This window comes from Eulemur rufifrons, chromosome 7, assembly GCF_041146395.1.
Source record: "Eulemur rufifrons isolate Redbay chromosome 7, OSU_ERuf_1, whole genome shotgun sequence".
Taxonomy (NCBI): Eukaryota; Metazoa; Chordata; class Mammalia; order Primates; family Lemuridae; genus Eulemur; species Eulemur rufifrons.
The window spans coordinates 40,638,762-40,653,730 of record NC_090989.1 but is presented as its reverse complement, the minus strand read 5'-3'; the positions used below and the strand labels follow the sequence as shown (position 1 = coordinate 40,653,730).

General features: G+C 38.6%; 2 protein-coding genes across 4 annotated transcripts in view; one reads left to right on the top strand and one right to left on the bottom strand.

Moving 5' to 3' along the window:
• The window catches only part of ARL13B (ARF like GTPase 13B), a 70,892-nt gene extending 63,799 nt beyond the window's left edge, over positions 1–7,093 (bottom strand). For 2 of the 3 annotated variants that reach the window (XM_069472468.1, XM_069472469.1), the window contains exon 1: positions 6,764–7,093. In XM_069472468.1, coding sequence (XP_069328569.1) covers positions 6,764–6,822 — 59 coding nt within the window. In that variant the 5' untranslated portion in view covers positions 6,823–7,093. The remainder of the gene's footprint in view (positions 1–6,763) is intronic. The other variant, XM_069472470.1, reaches the window with a different exon arrangement.
• PROS1 (protein S) overlaps positions 1–14,969 on the top strand; it is a 218,026-nt gene that overhangs the window by 121,232 nt on the left and 81,825 nt on the right. The gene's annotated exons all lie outside the window — the stretch shown is intronic.

Sequence of the window (14,969 nt, the reverse complement as noted above, 5' to 3'; positions counted from 1 at the left end):
GCTTACTTAACAGTATTATACCAAAGTTAATTTCTTAGTTTTAATCATTGTACTATGCTCTCAAAATAAAAAGCTAAAAAACAAAACTATACTGCACTGCTTCTATTGGAGCATGCTATTTGTCTGTGAATCTAGTATTATAGTCTATTCAAGATTAATTTACAGGCTCTCTCTCAAAAATGGTGGACTATAAGCACCCTGCCAGCACACCACTCCCAAAGAAAAAAGTGAAAGGTGCAGGCAGCTGGCTACACATGGATGGTTCTTCTCTGAAGCAACATTAGGAAACCACAGAGAAGCAACGCAAGACATTCGTTCTACAAAGCCAATATCACTTTGATACCAAAGCCAGGAAAGGACTCAACAAAAAAAGAAAACTACAGATCAATATCCATCAGGACCAGGTGGGCTTCATTCCAGAGATGCAAGGATGGTTCAACATATGCAAATCTATAAATGTGATTTCTATAAATAGAAGCAAAAACAAAGACCGTATGATCCTCTCAATAGATGCAGGAAAAAGCATTTGACAAAATTCAGCACCCTTTTATAATAAGAACACTTAACAAAATAGGCATAGATGGAACATACCTCAAAATTACCAAAGCCATATATAATAAACCTGCAGCCAACATCATACTGAACAGGGAAAAACTGAAAGCACTCCCAATAAGAACTGGAAGTCCCAGCCAGAGCAAACAGGCAAGAGAAGGAAATCAAGGGTATCTAAATGAGGAAAGAAGAGGTCAGACCACCACTCTTTACTGATGATATGATCTTATATCTAAAAAAGCCCAAAGATCCTGCCAAGAGACTCCTGGAATTGATAAATTCAGCAAAGACAAAGGTTACAAAACCAACATACATGAATCAGTAGCATTTCTATACACCAACAACAGTCAAGCTGAGAATCAAATCAAAGACTCAATACTTTTCACAATAACAACAAAGAAAATAAAATATCAACAATATACTTAACCGAGGAGGTAAAAGACCTCTACATGGAGAACTACAAAACATTGAGGAAGGAAATGGCAGAGGATATAAACAAATGGGAAAACATATCATACTCATGGATTCTCAGAATCAACATTGTTAAAATACTATCCAAAGTGACTTACAAATGCAATGCAATCCCCATTAAAATATCAACGTCATTTTTGGTAGATCTAGAAAAGATAAATCTGTGTTTCATTTGGAACCAGAAAAGACCCTGTATAGGCAAAGCAACCTTAAGCAAAAAGAACAAATCAGGAGGCATCAATTTATCAGACTTCAAGCTATACTACAACACTATAGTAGCCAAAACAGCATGGTACTGGCACAATGGATCAGAACAGAAAACCCAAATATAAAATAATACTCATATTGCCATCTGATCTTTGACAAAGTAAATAAAAACATATACCGGGGAAAAGAATTCCTAGTCAATAAATGGTGCTGGGAAAACTGGATAGCTACATGTAGAAGACTGAGACAGGATCCGTATGTAGCATCACTCACAAAAATTAATTCATAATGGATAACCGTCTTAAATCTAAAGCATGAAACTACAAGAATTCTAGAAGAGGTTGGAAAAACTCTTCTAGATATGAGTCTAGGCAAAGAATTTATGAAAAGGACTCCAAAAGCAATCACAGCAACAATAAATGGGACCTGATTAAATTAAAAAGTTTCTGCATAGCCAAGGGAACAATCAATAGAGCAAACAGACAACCCACAGAATGGGAGAAAGTACTTGCATGCGATACATCCAATAAAGGGCTGATAACCAGAATCTACAAAGAACTCAAGGAAATCAGCAAGAAAACATCAAACAACCCCATTAAAAAGTGGGGAAGGGAAAAGACATGCACAGAAACTGTTCAAAACAAGATAGACTAATGGCCAATAAACTTATGAAAAAATGCTCAGTGTCTCTAATCATCAGGGAAATTACAACGCAAAAGCACAATGAGATATCACCTAACCCCAGTGAGAATGGCCTTTTCAAAAAGTCCCAAAACAACAGATGCTGGCGTGGATGCGGAGAGAAAGGAACACTTACACACTGTTGGTGGGACTGCAAACTAAAACAGCCCCTATGGAAAGTACTATGCAGATATCTCAAAGAACTAAAAGTAGACCTACCATTTGATTCAGCAATCCCATTACTGGGTATTTACCCAAAGCAAAAAAAGTCATTTTATCAAAGACACTTGTACTTGAATGTTTATTGCAGCACAATTCACAATGGCAAAGATGTGGAATCAATCCAAGTGCCCATCAATATATGAGTGGATTAATAAAATGTGCCATATGTATACCACGGAGTATCACTCAACTATTAAAAAAATAGGTGAACTAATACTTTTCCAAACAATCTGGATGTAACTGGAGACCATTCCTCTAAGTGACATATCACAAGAATGGAAAAACAAACGCCACATGTACTCACTATTAAATTGGACCTTTTGAAAAGTTTCTGTTCATGACTTTGCCCACTTTTTAACAGGGTTGAAAAGAAGACACACTAGTGGCCAAGAAACATATGAAAAAATGCTCAACATCTCTAATCATCAGGGAAATGCAAATCAAAACCACAGTGAGATATCACTTAATTCCAGTGAAAATGGCCTTTATCAAAAAGTCCCAAAACAATAAATGTTGGTATGGATATGGAGAGATATACTGCTGGTGGGACTGCAAACTAGTACAACCTCTGTGGAAGGTAATATGGAGATACCTCAAAGAGCTACAAGTAGAACTAAAATTTGATCCAGCAATCCCATTACTGGGCATCTACCCAAAGGAAAACAAGACATTCTATAAAAAAGACATTTGCACTCCAATGTTTATAGCAGCACAATTCACAATTGCAAAGATGTGGAAACAACCCAAGTGCCCATCAATACATGAGTAGATTAATAAAATATGCCATATGTATACCATGGAGTTCTACTCAGCAACAAAAAACAATGGTGATCTAGCACCTCTTATATTACCCTGGATAGAGCTGGAGTCCATTCTACTGAATGAAGTATGCCAAGAATGGAAAAACAAGCACCACATGTACTCACCATCAAATTGTTATTAACTGATCAACACTCATGTGCACATATAGTAGTAACATTGATTGGGTGTGGGGCAGGTGGGAGGGAGGAGAAGGGGATGGGTATATTCACACTTAACGGGTGTGGTGTAAACCATCTAAGGGATGGACATGCTTGAAGCTCTGACTTGGGGCGGGGGGGCGGGGAGGGGGGAAGGCAGTATATGTAACCTAAACATTTGTGTCTCCGTAATATGCTGAAATAAAAAAATAATAAAAAAAAAACAAAATAAAATGAAAATAAATAAATTGGACATAATCGATCAACGCTTATGTGCACATATGGAAGTGAAACTCAAAAGGAAATCAAGCAGGTGGGAGGGGGGAGGAGAGGATGGGTAAATTCACACCTAATGGGTACAATGCACACTATTTGGGTGATGGGCACATTTATAGCCTTGACTCAAACTGTACAAAAGCAATTTATGTAACCGAAATGTTTGTGCCCCTGTAATATTCTGAATTTTTTTTTTTTAAAAAAGGACAGTATTAAAAAAAAAAAAAAGATTAATTTACACAGCTGGAAAGCCTAGGTTCAGGTTCTGACTTGTGAATAGCAGGTATGGTCTGAACATTGGGTGGCTACCTGAAATACCTGGATTCCTGGTCCTGACTCCTGACGTAGACTGGTGCCTTAATACCTGGCCTCTGACTCCCACCTTGTCCCTATTGCACAAATTTAATTCCTGATCCCAATCTCTAGCACGATATGCTCAATGGAAGAGCGTCTAAGTGAGGAGAGGTGGCTAAATACAAACTGTACAGAATATATTAGATAAATCTACAAAGTAATCTCAGAACACAGTATATTAATAATCATCATCTTGTCTTTTACACACTCATGTCTCACAATTGCAAAGACATCTTATAAGATCAAAAGATGAAGAGGAATCTCAGTAAGTGATATCATAGTCTAAAACTTTAAAAATTCTATAGAAAACAAATACACATAAAATACTCAACTAGATAGTTTCTCTTAAAAAATACAGAATATCAAAAAAGCACAAAATTTGGTTTTTAAAAGCAGCTTGATCACCTCTCATTTATTCCAGAAAATTAAATGGAACTACTTGCTAATATTATTTACATAAGGCTGATTATTGCAATTCAGTAAATATTTATTGATCACCTCTCATTTATTCCAGAAAATTAAATGGAACTACTTGCTAATATTATTTACATAAGGCTGATTATTGCAATTCAGTAAATATTTATTGAGCCACTATAAAAATCAGGCATTCAACAAGGGTACTTTAAAGATGGGTGTAACCCAACTTGTTTTCAAATCCTCTGACAGTTAATTCTAACCAACACTGAGAAATGTTTACTTATGTCCTTTATACTAGACTATAATCTAAATCAGCAAGGTCCAATAGAAATATGATAGCCATGTATAAGTTTAATTTTTGTAGAAATCATATTTTTAAAAGTAAAACCAAAAAACAGATAAAGTTAATTTTAATATATTTTATTTAACCCAATATATGCAAAAGTTATCACTTCCACATGTAATCAAACTTAAAATTTTAAGACTGATAAGATATTGACTTTTTTGCATAATAAATCTTGCAAATCCACTATATAGTAAATACTTAGAGCATCTCAATTTGGACTAGCCTCATTTCAAAAGCTCAACAACCACATGTAGCTAGCTGCTACCCTAGTGGACGTACAAATCTAGATGCTACTTTTTAAGGGGATTTTTACTCTGAGTTATAGAGCTAAATTATAATATTGCTTCATTGAAAAAAATTCAATTATCTGGTCTACTTGGAAATCAATATATTACCTTTCTCTGAACTGTCTTTCCTTTAAATAAATCATCCTAGATCATACAAAAGGTGCTAAGAAAAGCAAGGACTAAGAATGATGAATTAAATTGAAAATTCCTTCAGATTACAAGCTTTTTTGATTGTTTTTAGTTAAAAGGACACATGCTATAATGCCTACATGAAAATCAAATACATTTCTTAAAAGCAGACAGAAAAAAACCATGAGGGGCCATGTAGTATGAATGAAACTCACGCCTTAGCAGAGACTCTGCAGTAAGACCAGAATATGATCAAAAATTAAAACAAATAAGCAGAGTCCATACATCCCAAAACACTCCTAGAGTGGACTGTACCACTTATACTGAAAATATTCAGCGGGGCGCAGTGGCTCACGCCTGTAATCCTAGCACTCCGGGAGGTCAAGGCAGAAAGATCCCTTAAAGCCAAGAGTTCAAGATCAGCCTGAGCAAGAGCAAGGGCCCCTCTCTACTAAAAGTAGGAAAAATTAGCCAGGCATTGTGGCGCTCCCAGCTACTCTGGAGGCTGGGACAGGAGGATCACTTGAGCCCAGAAGTCTGAAGCAGTGAGCTATGATGACACCACTGCACTCTACCCAGGACACAGAGCGAGATTCTGTCTCAAAAAAAAATAACCAAATAAAAAAAAATAAAAAATAAAAAAAAAAAAACCACACACTCAAATCTAGTTAAGAGTTAATAATAGGGAAAGAATTTCAAATTTCATTTAAAGCAAATTTCTTTTCCAAACATAAAAATATATTTTTCCTTATAATGTGTAAGTATAGTTTTTCAGATTCATCTTTCAAGGATAGTTCTTGAAGATAGATTCTTATGGCAAATATTGTATTTGAAATGTTAACAATTAAAAAAATTTTTTTGCTATATTTTACCCTTGACCTAATTCCAGACTAGAACTATGTATAGTCAACATTATTTTCATCCTTCTCTTCCATGGGTAAAAACAAAAACTAAAAAAAATAAAAAATAAAAATAAAAACATTATTCATAAAGAGTACCAAACTAAAAGTCTCTTTATGGGTTGGGCCTCTCAGTTTCAAAAGCTTCATTTTCACTAATTCCCTAACACAGTGCCTGGCACATCGTATTTTCTTAACAATATTTGTTGAATGAATGAATATCAAGTAACAGGCCCTGAATATAATACTCATATGTCTAGCACTTCAAAATGAAATGTTAAAAAGTGGACCCTTTCAACTAAAAAGTTTTACTACAGTCATAATGAAAATTGAAGCTACGTTACAGTTAAAAGACTACCCATCCACTTACTCTCATTGGATACAAAACTTTTAAGGCACAGATATTATCACCCTCATTTAATATAAGAGGAAGGTGGGGCCAAAAATGGTTGAGTCATATAATTATTAAGTAGTGGAGCCAGATTTCAAGCCCAAGTGCTCAAACAAAACTGTGTGTGGGTGTGTGGGGGTGTGATTTGGAATGGGATGTGTGGATATTATGAAAACCATAATCCCCATGTCCCTCTCTCTTTAAAAGGATTTCTATTACAAAAGCCTCAGAAGAAAAATACGCAAGGGATGGTTTCCAACTCCATACACACACACAATCCACAACTTTTTTTTTCGCTCCCCCCCTCAATCCACAACTTTTTAAGAAACTCATATCTATTTAAAATATAACGATAAGCATTGTTGATCAGAACGTAAAGGTAACCAGACAAAAAGGCTACACCCTTCTATCTCTCCCAGCTGGGACAAGTCAAACTGGGAACGAAAGCATCCCCTGCGGCCTGGGACAGACTCGCCCAGGAGCAGAGAGACGAGGAGGCGCCCCGCCCAGCCCCTGGGGTGCAGCTATCCCCATCCCCTAGGACGGCGCCGGGACACCTAGCTCCAGCCTACCTGACCGGCTCCCGCCACCGCTTGAACCAGCTGCAACAATTGGCCATCAGACTGAACATGCCAGGTCGCTCCTCCCGCCACCTCCCATCCGATCCCAGAGCAGGGGTGGGCCCCTAGCTTCCTCGGGCCGAGTCCCAGGGGCCTCCGCCTCTCGGAGGCGCCCCTAAGGCGGGTAGGCCCCGAGGAAAAACCGGGAGGGAGGGCAAGGCGGCCGGTCGGAACACCACGCCCCGATAACTGCGTCGGTCCGCGAGCGGATAACGATTGCCGTCGCCGCCCAGGGACCGCGGGGACAGAGGCGCAGATAAACCGGGCAGAGTTAGCGGGACCCGACCAGAGAAAACCCCCGCGCCGACGTGCTGACGTTACTCCAAAGCGCGGAAGACCCTCCTCCAAGCACCGCCCTCATTGCTCTTCTCCAATCATAGATTGAGGGCCCGCGGCGGGGGCTTCAGAGTGGCTGAAGGAGCCTGGCTCCCCGCCCCTGCCCGAGAGCTGGGAAGGGGGAAGGGGAGTGGTCTAGAAGAAAGAGGCGGAGCTCGGGGGAAAGAGAGTTCTTGTAACTAGGCAACCCGAGCGTCCAGAGATAAGCTGAGGGATCTGGGATAGATCTCCGGCAATCCTATCTTTATACCTGTACAAAACGTGTTGCCAGCCGAGGGTGCTGCTTCTTGTCTGTCTCTAATACCCCCAACTGAGATTCAAAGATCTCAGTTCTTGTGCATGGGTTTTATTTATGTTTTGGGGAGTTTACCTGCAGCGGGGATGAGGATCCTCTGGCGTTCTGGCAAACTCAGGCTGCACAACTACAGGAACAATATACTGGGGCAATTATTATAAGTTAAGGACTCGTTTGCTAAATTTTCTCAATAATTCAGATGAGAGTGAAGGTTTAATCTCTGCTTATCGCTGTTACATAATATGTGAAACGGAATTGAATATTTGTTGTAGGGGGTTACGATTACAAAAGAAATATATGTTCATTGTAGAAAATGTGAAGAACAATGAAAAGGAACAAGAGGAAAAAAATGCGATCTCACACTCAACACTCAAAGATAACCAGTGTTAACATTTTGATGTATATTTGTTTCAGGATTTTTAGATACATAGATTGCTGGCTATTTGGTTTCTGCAAGATGAAGATTGTGATCCACTGACTGTTTTGTAATACTTTATTTTTTTTTTAAAAAAAAAAAAAGAGGTATGTAATATCTGCATTTTTTAATATTCTTTGGAGAAAAAAATGACAAGTACATTCCTACAGGGAAAAAAAGTACATGCAAAATATTTAGGCACCTGTGTGTCCATTCACTTTCTACTTAAATAAATACTTTCAAATCCTGGTAAAAGGAAAGAAGGCACTGAGAATGCCAGTGCATTTTTCGGAAAATAAGGTTTGGGACTAAGATAGATACAGGTTTTAAGTTATTCTCTATCCTTTAATAATTCATATAACCCTAATTCAAACTCATATACATTTCATACAACTTACTGTCTTAACCCTATGGAGCACAAAGGAAATAATACCTTTCTTCCCCATCATGGGAGACATGGCCAACAATCCTATAACAATAGGTTAACAAGAGAAAAGCATAACAAATTTATTAAATCAAAGTTTTCTGTGACATGAAAGCCTTCTGAATGAAGACACAAACAAAAAGAGAATACTACCCATTTTATGCTTAGGTTCAATGAAATAGACAGCCAGGTAAAGCTGTTATTGGACAAAAAGAGTAAGGTCTAATGAGAATAGATTACCTGGGCAAACTCAGCAAGGCCTGTCTATTCCAATTCTTCCTGGCCTCCCTGTGCAGCATTCCTTCCTCCCTGGTACAGGGAAGGACCCTTTCCAGAATAAAGATATTATGACTTACTATCAAACAAGGTGGGTCAGAGAATTTCTTTATGGCCAGCTCTTATGCAGAAAGTAAGAAGCTTAGAGTAAATTTTTTAGGTTGTATGGACGACTTTGGGAAAAAGGGGTTCTAGTTTCTATAATCTGCCTTGAGAAAAAGGAATTCTAGTATCTATGGCTCGCTTAAGGAGAGAATGAGGGGTGAGAGACAGGGGGGGCAGGAGAAGGTCAGAAAGAAACTTTGCTTCTGAGGCCATTATTTTGTGGTATCATTTTCTGAACCCCAACAACCCCATCTGTAAAACAGAAATGTAAATACCTAATTTTCAGGGTTTCTAAGACAATGAAATGAGAGAAATAAAGCTCAAGTGCAATTTCTGGTACATAAGAGATAACAGATTTTGAATTTGGTGTCACCTGTTCTGTAAACATTTATGGCAAGTATCCTCCTATCTCCGGGCTCCATGGGGGGATGGGGGGGAAGGATAGTAGGGCAAAGCAGGATAAGTCCACAGTTCTTCCTTAACTACAAGCCAAATTAGTACCGTTTCTGCAGACTCTTTATTTTCATGACCCATTTTCTTAAACTAGTGATTCACAAACCCTAAAGCTCTATTGTTGTTGTTCACTCTTTTATCCATTTACTGTGATTGGGTTTCTGTCCCATCAAACTACTAAAAACATATTTTTGGATTATAACTTATGTCTTCCTAATTACCAAATAAGTTCTCTTTTTTGCATCATTTAATGTATTTAATATAGTTAACTCTTTCCTGCCTAAGTCTTTCACAATTATGAACTATTTTGGTTCTCTTCTGATTTCCCTGGCCATTCTTCCTCTGGCTTCCTATATTAGCATTCTCTAAGATCTGACCTTATCCCTCTGTTTTCCTTTTAAAAAACATGTTGTCTTGGAGAATTCAATTATTCTGTGCCTGAAAGATCCTACTATGTAGATGTTTCTCAGCGTTTCTGGAACCATACTCAATACTGTTTTTTTCCAAAAATACACTCAACACCAGCTTTACGGTAAGTCCTCTCACTTAATGTCATACATAGGTTCTTGGAAACTATGACTTTAAGCAAAATGACTTACAACAAAACCAATTTTATTTATAGGCAAATTGAAATAAATTAGAATTAAGTTCCTATGGAATATTTTTGGTCACAAAAACATCACCAAACTCTAAGTAAAGATTAAAATGCTTCTAATATTAAACATTGAAATAAATGGGAGCTATATATACACTTAAGAAAGATTAATAATACCAGTAAGAACATTATTTCTCCACTTACTCTAGTTCAGGGTCTCTGGTGGCTAGAGCCTATCCTAGTGGCTCAGGGTGCAAGGTAAGAACCTACCCTGGACAGGATGCCATCCCATCACAGAGTGCTCTCATAGACACCCAAACCCACTCACACTGGGACAGTTTAGACCTGCCAGTTCCCCTAACATGCATATCTTTGAGATGTCGGAGGAAACTGGAGTACACAAAGAAAATCCATGCAGACATGAGGAGAATATGCAAACTCTGCACAGACAGTGACCCCAGCCGGTAATTGATTTTTTTTTTTTTTTCTCATCAATGTTTTCATGAAACAATGTTATTCAAGGACTTGCTGTACTTCATGGCTTCCCTAATTTCAACAGTAATACATCACCAAACATTTTTGGTGTCAACATATAGTCACTTACTTAGTTAAGTTGACTGTTAGCTTTTCAATATCCGTAGTGGTTTGGTAGACATAAGTGTTGCTCATCTTTCCTGCTACTCTTTTCATTATAAGTATGTGAGAAAGTTATTCCCACCCTCTTGAAGTCAGGCATGCTGTGTGCCTTACTTTGTCCAGTGAAATGTAAGTGGTATATCACTTCTTGGTAAAAGTATTTAAGAGCTGGGGCACAATTCTCAATGTTCTCTCTTCCCTTGCAGTGGTAATTATGGAAGCTTATGTTGACTTTGAGGCACTATAAAATCAAAGCAGCATGGAATGCTGGGCGAACACATAGAAGACAGCTGCCTGGAAAGTCATGCAGACTTGTAGACTTACCATTAACAAGAAATAAACAAACACTTGTTACCTAAACCACTGTGATTTTGTGGCTGCTTTACCACAGTATAGTCTAGTTTATTCTGAATTATGAAAACAGTCTTGCTGCTATCATTCTAGTTAAGACTGTCATTTCATGATCACTGTTGATATTTTGGCATAAATATTCCCAGGACCGTATTGTTAAATTAAATTAAATTGAGTGTTTATGGACCAGTCACTGTTCTAGGCACTAGGAATATATTAATAGTTGTGAACAAAACATAAAAAATTCCTGGCCTCATAAATTTTACATTCTAGTAGTGGAGAGAGATGAGGAAGTAGATAATAAACACAATAAGTAAATTAGACAGTATTTTAATATAAAACAATTTAGAGAAATGTAAAACTGGGTAAGAGTATGGGATTAGAATTAGGAATAGGATTAGGTTAAGAGTTAAATTTTGAACAGATTTTAGTTGTATATTTAGAAGTGTGCCAAAAACAAATTTTGGCTGAATGCAATTGAACAGGTGTTAATCAATATTGAGCTAAAGCCAGATATCACCATCCCAGAGTGAACTTCTCAGATAAATTAAAAACTTGGAAATTTTATCCAGAGATATGTTATGAAATTGTATTACTAACATTTCATATGAATTTTCAAACTTGACATTACAGGGTAGTACACATAATTTTTCAGCATTAAGGACTATTACCAGCACTGTGATACACATTTGTGGTACTGAAAAGATAATCACTTTCTTTTTCTTCCTATTTTTCTTTTTTTAGAAATGGAGTTTCACTGTGTCACTCAGGCTGGAGTACAGTGGTACCATCATAGCTCACTGCATCCTTGAACTCCTGGGCTCAAGCAATCCTCCTGCCTTAGCCTCCTGGGTAGCTGTGACTACAGGTGGGAATCACCAGGCTTGGCTAATTTATTTTTTATTTTTATTTTTTGTAGAGGTGGGGTCTTGCTGTGTTGCTCAGGCTGGTCTTGAACTCCTGGACTCAAGTGATCCTCCTGCCTCAACCTCCCAAAGTGCTGGGATTACAGGTATGAGCCACAGTGCCTGGCCAATATTCACGTCCAACTGAAGTCTTTGGAGGAGCAAGATTTTTTTTTTTTTTTGATATCCTACATTTCTTGAACATTCCCTTCTTTTCTTCACATTCTATAGTTTTCATATATATTTGTATTGGAGGTAATTTATTATGAAAGTTGTTGATTTGTTATAGCCTTACCGGGTTCATTGCCTGCTCCTCAAGAGGAAGCCAATATACTGAGACAGCAGGGGTTACTACAGAGAGAGAGAGGGAGAGAGAGAGTTTAATATCACAGATGCCATGCACGAGACAGGAAGCAGTTCTCAAATACATCTCCCCAAGAATTTGGGAGAAAGGGTTTTTAAAGATAATTTGTTGAGCAAAGGGCTAGGCAGTTGGGTCTGCTGATTGTCTAGGCTCAGGGTGGAACCATAGGAGTGTAGAAATTGTCTTCTTGTGCTGAGTTAATTTCTGGGTGGGAGTCATAAGACCAGTTGAGTCAGTTCCTTGTAATGGGCCACTGGTCTGGGTGGGTCAGCTGATCCACTGGAATGCAGGGCCTGGAAGATATCTCAAAAACTAGCGTTATAAATTTCACAAGGGTGGTGTTATCTATGTGAGTAATGAAGAAAGCTAAGAATCTTATCATCAGCTATGTGACTCCTGAGTAGCAAGCAATTATAGGAAAGCAAGCTTGGGTACAATGGCTTGTTTATATATATGTGTGTATATACATATATATACACACACACACATATATATATATTTCCTTCACTACAGGTCCCACTTTGTGGCCCTTTATTAATTTTAAAAAGGGCAGTGTCAGATTCTTGATTTTGGTGTTGTTTCCTCCTTGAGATCCTCAAAATTGATATTCTCCTTTTTTTCCTCCTTACAACATGAAGAGATTCCTAAATAGGGCTCTTACTTGAAAGATTTTGAGCTTCAATACTTTTTTTTTTTTTTTTTGAGACAGAGTCTCACTCTGTTGCCCAGGCTGGAGTGAGTGCCATGGCGTCAGCCTAGCTCACAGCAACCTCAAACTCCTGAGCTCAAGGGATCCTCCTGTCTCAGCCTCCCAAGTAGTTGGGACTACAGGCATGCACCACCATGCCCAGCTAATTTTTTCTATATATATATTTTAGCTGTCCATATAATTTCTTTCTATTTTTAGTAGAGATGGGGTCTCGCTCTTGCTCAGGCTGGTCTTGAACTCCTGAGCTCAAACGATCCGCCCACCTCGGCCTCCCGGAGTGCTAGGATTACAGGCTTGAGCCACCGCGCCCGGCCAATACATTTAAATAGTTAATAATTAATATGGTACTTAAAGATTATTTTGTTTAATATAATCTAAACAATTCTACACAGATTAGAATTATATTTCTATTTAAATAGCTTGGGGATGAGAATAAAGTGGTGAATAGACTGCCCGGTGAAGTCAGACAAACCAAGAAGGAAGAGAATTTAAAGGTGGGAGGGATCATAGATACACTCAATAATTCTTTCTCAAATAAGTTGAAGGGGTTCAGAACATTCCACCCCAAAATATGGCATTTTGACATATGTATTATTTTGAGCTAAAGGCAATCAAGAACCCAGCAGAAGTAGAGAAAGCTTTTTACTTCCCTCTCAAGTGCCTAAAATAAAGTATGAATGTCCCCTTTTGTAAGGGAAATTTACATTTATAAAAGAAATTTCCTTTAGTAAAGGTATCTGTACCAGGAAAAGAGCTACCTACCCCCAGAGACAATAGTTAACGCCTGAGAGATTCTTACCTGCATAACAAAGCAACCTTTATTTACCATACATTTCTTCCTGGTACCTTCTCTCAGTTTGCCTGTTCTCCCCTAGAAGCCTCAAACCCTATTCCTTTCCTTAGCTCCAGATGACATATTAATATGTCTCAATCATCTGGCCATCTCATCAAATCTCATATTTTTGTGAAACTCCTTGTAAGGCAGGTGGTGGGCACCCCTCCCCTCCCTAATGAAAAAAAGAAGAAGCTCGAGAGACCTGCCGAGAACAACGCCTGCAAGGCCCAGCTAAGTTAAAGGATGACCACACCTGGATGGTTACCCTGATAAGAGTCACGGTTCCTGGAGTCCACACACACCACAAGTCCCTCCTATTTCTCCATACCCACCTTAAAACTGCAACAAAGAAAATCCTCGCTCTTCGCACCAAAGAAACCCCATCTCCCAACTCTAAAAAACATACATAAGCCCACTCAAAACTTCTGGGCAATGTGACTTCTCAGGCCCCTCTCTCCAGGGACCTGTGAACCTCACTCGGGCCCCCCTCTCTTGGGACCCGTTACCCTCACTCGGGAGGGCTCCAATAAAGCCTCTTTACTTATCCCTTTAAACTCTGCTCGTCTTTCTTTCTCTGGCACCGGCCAATCCAAAAAACCTTACACTCCCATTGGAACATATGTAATTAAATATTGTTTTCTTCTGTTCATCAATGTCAATTTAATTCTTAGACCAGCCACAAAACCTAGAAGGGCAGTAGGAATCATTTTCCTCCTCTATTGAGTGAATGAGAATTCCCCAGCCCATGTTCGTACAAGAAAAAATGACTCTAATCTTAATCAACTTTATCCAGCTGGATCACAGAACCATAAAAAGATAAAGCTGGAAGAGACCCCTGAAATAGGATCACCCTATGGAATTTAACTCACACACATAGGAAATCAATTGGTATTTCATTTTGGCAGAAATATTAGAAGCAATAATAAATATGAATTGAGTACTACTATGTGACACACACTAATTGCTTTATGTGCTCTCTTGAAATCATTATATCAACACTATAAAAACCTACTAATATCATCATTTTACAGATGATACTGTCAGCTTTCAGTCTGAAATGTCGGTTCTTGGTGCGCCCATGGCTGAAGAATGACCATAGGTATCAAAGTTAGGCATACACAAAAATGAGGTTTATTGAGGAGACAGAGGAATATAGGGGCAAGACCAAGATACAGGTTTACAGAGCATGATACATACACTACAGAGAGGACGAGACCCACAGTCTTGGCAAAGGGAGAGCAAACGGAAGGGCCCAAAAAGGGCGTGGTTATGGTCTGAGTCTTGTTTTATATCGCCGGGATTGGGACCTCCCTGTGGCTCAGACCTCACCATGGAACTTTGGACAGTTGGGAGCTGCATGATCTGGGTCTTACTGGGTGTGAAGATCTGCCTGAACCTCTGTGAAAGCCCATGGGGCAGGGCGGTGAATCGCACCAACACCCACTTTGGTCCCTAGGAG